Source organism: Nicotiana attenuata, chromosome 2 (assembly GCF_001879085.1).
Source record: "Nicotiana attenuata strain UT chromosome 2, NIATTr2, whole genome shotgun sequence".
In the NCBI taxonomy this organism is placed as follows: domain Eukaryota; kingdom Viridiplantae; phylum Streptophyta; class Magnoliopsida; order Solanales; family Solanaceae; genus Nicotiana; species Nicotiana attenuata.
The window spans coordinates 27,844,472-27,850,796 of NC_031990.1; the positions used below are offsets into that span (position 1 = coordinate 27,844,472).

At 39.2% G+C, this 6,325-nt stretch overlaps 1 protein-coding gene and 1 non-coding gene across 2 annotated transcripts; both read right to left on the reverse strand.

The window, feature by feature from the left end:
• Window positions 426-497, reverse strand: TRNAQ-UUG. Its single transcript has one exon. It is a non-coding gene; the product is annotated as a tRNA-Gln (tRNA).
• On the reverse strand, window positions 3,190-4,402 carry LOC109222889 (elongation of fatty acids protein 3-like). Its single transcript, XM_019387183.1, has one exon. It carries the CDS (start codon window positions 4,071-4,073, stop codon window positions 3,204-3,206), a length of 870 nt encoding a protein of 289 aa, XP_019242728.1. The 5' UTR covers window positions 4,074-4,402; the 3' UTR covers window positions 3,190-3,203.

Below are 6,325 nucleotides of genomic sequence, written 5' to 3' on the forward strand. Positions count from 1 at the left end.
AACATCGTCAACCTTACTCAGTATATACTGCCTAATACATGTGAAGTGCCATTGATATTAAGAATTCGTCGGAAAAATCTCATCGAAGTTGATAAAAGAATTGCTGTGATCACTGCCCTGCATCTGGAAACATTAGGAGCTGACAAGAAATAACTCCACTGCAAAATGTCGATATCCTAGTTTTTGAGAGCTGGGAAAGCAGGTCGCCACATAATTTTCCCATAAAGAATAACATGGGATGGGATGACTCGAATTCAATGAGTTTTACGCAACGGTTGGGATGTAGAAATACCAAGAGACAAACTAATTATATAAAATTGGAGAATGGCTTTTTTGCTTTATCTGTCATCATAAAAATAGTATAATAACATCAGGAATCGTCTAAAATATAGCAAAATAAATTTATTTTTTAAGAACTTTAAAGTAGGTCCCACCGGGAGTCGAACCCAGGTCGCTGCATTCAAAGTCCAGAGTGCTAACCACTACACCATGGAACCACTAATCTGACATGCAACGTACAATGTTCTTAGTTGATGTTAACGTACCAGTAATTAAGAGAGAGCACTAATTCGAAAAACTATTCGGGTACGCACTGCGCGTATACGTATTCTATGGAGTACTTTTGATTGCTTTATGCTTATTAATTGCAAACAACTTAAAGTGAAAATTACTTTTAGAGTTTTTGAAAATATAAAAGAAGATCTGAATGTGTGATATAGTAATTATGTTAAACCATATATAGGAGCGAATCTGCGGATGAAGTGCATATAAAACTTTCAAATAAATTACTACAAACTTCAATAAGATAGTAGTAAATCGATAATACTTTGGTACTTGTCTAGCCAGAGAACGTATTATATCATGTATCATACAGTATTGCCTGACAAATGGCCACTTGGCCTTAGAGAAGATATGCTATCCGATTGCGCTTCTCTTTCCCGTAAATAGATAGGGTAATTTATTACTTGGAGGGTTTTAGCTCTATCTCTACGTCCAAGATATTCCCACTTAACCTTTATAAAATTTCATGTTCGACCGGCTCATAGCTAATTAAGAACTTGATATTAGTCCTCAACCTCAACAATGAAAAAAAGTACCCTTTGACTCAAATGTTGTTTAACACTTTTTAAGCAAATCAATCGAATAGATGAAGAGGTAAATCCTAGTTAAAGATAATTAACTCTAGATCCGAGATGAATAATATGAGTAGAAAAACATAGCCGAGTATAAATATCGGGCGTGATTATAGCCAGATTTAATAACATAAAGAAAGATGCATTGAATAACATTAAATGGCAATAAAATGTAGATAAAGGAAAAGATTCACCCGATCTTGAGTTAGTCGGATCTTTTCTTTCATTTGATAAAGATGAATGATAGACAAAATACAAGAACCATTGGACCCTTTTTGGATCTGATGAAGGTTTTGGATCACAGATCCTCCTCTCTCTTTTGAGAGATGTGTTTACATATTTTTTAGAAAGAGGGAGAGGGAGACCGAGAGAGAGCCCCCTTTTTTGGGAAGTCCTCTCTTCCTATTTATAAGGGGGGTATCCATAGAAAATCCTAAAAAAGGTACAATTTAGAGGGAATATTCGGTAGAATATTCCTTTTAAGTATTCCAAAGCAAACTAGTTGTTTGATGACGGTCCGACCTTGGCTTGTCCGACCTCGCCTATTGATGACGGTCCGACCTTGGCCTGTCCGACCTCGGCTATTGATGACGGTCCGACCTTGGCTATTGATGACGGTCCGACCTTGGATATTGATGACAGTCCGACCTTGGCTGTTGATGACGGTCTGACCTTGGACTGTCTGACCACGACCTTATGTCTCCGCGTGCCGAATTTCTCTGATCTAATTTTGACCCATACACCCCTCAACCTCAAGTTGCCCCTCCTAAAATGACACTCAACTAATTATCATAAACGTGAACAAAATAATGAGTGATTAATTTTTTGAAAAGTAAACAGAAATAAAAGGGGAAGCAAATTGACCCTGTGAAATGGCTTTGTCATGATTCCGTCTGAAATTTCTCTAGTTCAATCATTGGCTGCGAATTCTGACTTTTAAAGGCCCTTAATCATCAAGAAGGCCAATTACAATCAGCTAAGTTAATAGATGTACGTATTCATCTAACATTAGAGAAAATTTGATTTAGTTACCAGTGGTAAAGCTGTGATTTTTATTTTTTGAAGTCAGCGGGTAAATTTGGAGAACTGAAGAAAAAAGTTCTNGGCGAGTAGGCCGAATGTGAATTCGAACGAGGTCGAGTGTTGATTCGACGAGGCCGAATGTTGTTTCGGTCGAGGCCGAAGGTTGATTCGGTCGAGGCCGAATGTTATTTTGGTCGAGGCTGAATTCTTCTTTTTGGCGATGGCCCTTGGCCGTTGGGGTCGACCTCCTCTTTTTGGCGATGGCCCTTGGCCATAAGGGTCGACCCCCACTTTTTTAGCGACGGCCCATGGCCGCAAGGTCGATTCGGACGAGGCCGAATGTTGATTCGGATGAGGCCGAAGGTTGATTCGGTCGAGGCCGAATGTAGATTCGGATGAGGCCGAAGGTTGATTCGGTCGAAGCCGAATGTTGATTCCGACGAGGCCGAATGTCATTCCGGTCGAGGCCGAATTTTTCTTGTTGGCGAAGTCCCTTGGCCTTTGGGGTCGACCTCCTCTCTTTGGCGATGGCCCTTGGCCATAAGGGTCGACCCCCTCTTTGTTAGCGATGGCCCTTGGCCACAAGGTTGATTCGGACGAGGCCGAATGTTGATTCGGACGAGGCCGAAGGTTGATTCAGTCGAGGCCGAATGTTATTTCGGTCGAGGCCGAATTTTTCTTTTTGGCGAAGGCCCTCGGCCTTTGGGGTCGACCTCCNTAAGTTAATAGATGTACGTATTCATCTAACATTAGAGAAAATTTGATTTAGTTACCAGTGGTAAAGCTGTGATTTTTATTTTTTGAAGTCAGCGGGAAATTTGGAGAACTGAAGAAAAAGTTACTGTAATATAGCTATAACAGCAGAGTTTTTCACTTCTAATAGTATCAACTATAGTATACAACTATACATATACACGTATTCCTAAAGTACTCCTTTTAACAGAATTTACAATCCTACTGACAAAACTTTATTGCAAAAATTTTGGTAAAGAAAAGAAGAGAGTGAAGGTCGTGGGTGGGTCGGGGGGGGGGGGGGGCTGGACCTCATCAAATATCCTTGCTCTTGGCAGAGTTCAAGTTTTCAGCTGGCGCTTTGACCTTTCTATTTCGTAAGTGCATCTTGACATAGAAGTTGAGGAACAAGAAAAGAATGGCAGCGTTGAGCACAGAGTTGAAAACCCATGCCCCAATCCCATTACACCCACCACGTTTCATGAAATGAAGCAACAGCACCCCAACATGACATACAATGTTACATCCCAGCAACACAATCTGACAGCCTGCGACGAATGGGAAGCACGCGCTCGGCAATCCAATCGCCGTCCAAAATCTGTATCCATATACTATAGAATATGATAACGTCGTTAATAGGATCGCTAGCACTTGAAAAGACTGCGAGAATTCTAGCCAAAGGAAGGACATAAATATGAGAATGGAGTTGTTAAATAGTTGAAAAACAGAGAGTTTTCTACGTTGGAATATGGTAAAGAAAGTACGAAGAGTATGGAGAAAGCGAGAAAGGTAAAAGATGTAGGACCAAAAGAAGACGCGACCAGAAGGGCGCGTGCCAAGAGGAAAACAAAGGAGCCACTGAAATGGGGTGGTCTTATAACGGCGCCAGAACCACCGGGTGTCGCGGATATCAGCGGCAGCGGAGAGGACGATTCCGGTGAAGATGGTGAGGGAGATTAGGACCATGGAGAGGGAGTGGAAGGCGGGAATTGGGCCGAGAGGAAGAGGACGGCGGTGGCGGAAGAGAAGGAGAAGGAGGAGGTGGAGAAAGAGGGAGAAGAAAATATAAGCTGCGATGGAGGTGAAGAGGAAAGACCACGTGTTGCCCCATGATTGGCTGTGAGACCAACGAAAATTTACAATGGAAGGGCGCTCGGAGAGGTAATATATAAGGTTCTCAATCATCGTAAATGCAATAATCAACTTAAAAGTACTACGTAATCAGAAGGCAGAAAGTTGAGAAAATGTTTTGCCCAGGAGATTGCGTAAATCCACTGCAAACGTTGTACTTAATACTTTTTCTGGGGCTTTTTGAGTGAAAGGTTTGGTGGAAAATGCCGGTATGGTTCTGAAACTTGTGCTCTTATATAAATCAGAAGAAGCAAGTTTTTTTCGATACAGTTAAAAATAGTTTTTTTTTCCTCATTATGATAATGTAGTTTTGGATATGCCATTTTGTTATTCATATAAACGTAGTCAATAACCCTAAGTTACTAAGAAATGTTTACCTGACGCGTATGTCGCTCGATGCTAATTGATAATGACAGTCCTTGCATCCTTGTACTAAACTATTATTATTACAATTTAAAAATAAAAAAATAAAAGCATTCACTTCGAATGATATGGTTGTCCGGATCGGAGTCCACTTAATTTTTCTTCCAAGTAGTTAATAATGGATTAATTAGACTGAAATTTTGTATTAATGATATTGCTAATTCTTCAACTCTTGGCTATTAAATAGTACCCTTGATGACTGAAATCCTACATAGTCCATCCAACTTATGTAGTTTATTTAGTTTGTGTACTATACATGGCAGATCCGGGATTTTCAAATGGTGGGTGTTCAACTATATTTAATACTATAAAAATTGTACTGAGACTGGGAGCTCAGTTAATGTGTTTATGTGAATTATAGTTTTTATATATAAGTAATAGTGTTTGTCGGTGCTCAAGCAACAAGTACCCATAACCCACATAGTGTATACATACAGAATCATTAAAAACCCAAAAAAATAAAAAAACTTTTGTTCTAAGAGTTTGACTTATATACTCCTATAACGATTGTGTAAGGAAATAGCATTTGTATTCTGCACAGACTGCATATATAGCCCGTATGTTGACCCAAGTCCCTTCCTAATCCATACCAAGTTTGTACTTGAAATTTACCCATGAGCTATGCACGAAACAATATAGCCTTGTCAAGGTTACTATTAATGTTGACGTAGTTGTTGCTTAGCCATGAAGAGAGAAGAATCTATTAAGCTGTGGGCCAGTGGCTATGACCCGTTAGAATTTGGGTCGTGCTCGTTCTTTGATAATCATGACAAGTGAACAACTATTTTACGCATTATCATTATCGTGTAAAGTTCTAATTCGTGCAATGCACAGATAAACTGCACTAATTCGGAGAATTAATTAATTAAATAAATATGATATGGCATCTCATAATAGTAACACGTGTTTCATGTTGCAAGGGAACTATTAGTATGTAAAATGTCAACTTTCTATTGCTGAAAAGTAAAGGGAAACTCGATTAACTTTTAGCATTTTAACATGTGTTTTTTATCTTTAATCGTGGGGAATAATAAAAACAAGAAATCAAAAATGTAAGCCTCACCTACGCTTAATAATTATATAATGTGCTGAAACTCAATCAAAGAGAATTTACAATGTGAAACTCACTTACATTAATCTTCCACTAGCCACCGCTTGACAGTGTTCGTGTAATGACCTGAAAGTAATAGAATATTTTTTTAAATGACTAATCTCATTTTACCGCAAACACTGATCAAAACCTTAACAGCTCATTAAGCGTATTCAAGGTCTGTTTAATATATTTTCCAACCACGAAGATTTGAACAGATAATTAACAGACTGAGCATTCCTTTATATATAAGTACAAAAACAAGGAGCCCCTTCCTGAAAGAGGTCAAGTGTAATTAAGTGAATTATTACCGCTTATTAAAGACAACTACCTATGAATCTGTATACGGTAAAAACCGAGCCTACCCGATTCTACTAATTGATCGAGATCAGGGAGTTGCATCAAAGGTCGACCCCGCAGTGGATCAAACCGAAGCACGAGGACAAGGTACCGAGTTCGAGAATCGAGGTGCCTGTCGAGATCGAGACCAAATAGGGCAGACTTCGAGCAAAGCGCAATAACAGAAAAGCGAGATATCCGTGACTGGTCAAAGATCATGGCGGAAATCTCGAAACATATCAAATCAAGGGCGGTTATTTAGGCTAATCATGAGATTTACTTCCGTAATTAGAATTGTACCATAGATATGATTCATCTTCTATAGAAAGTAGGTTCTAATCATTTTGTAAGTGTCACACCTCCTTTTTACCCGTAGGGGGATATAAGGGAGTTTTTCCAATTTAAGTGACATTAATCGAAATGGGATTATTTATTTATTCAGAGTCGCCACTTG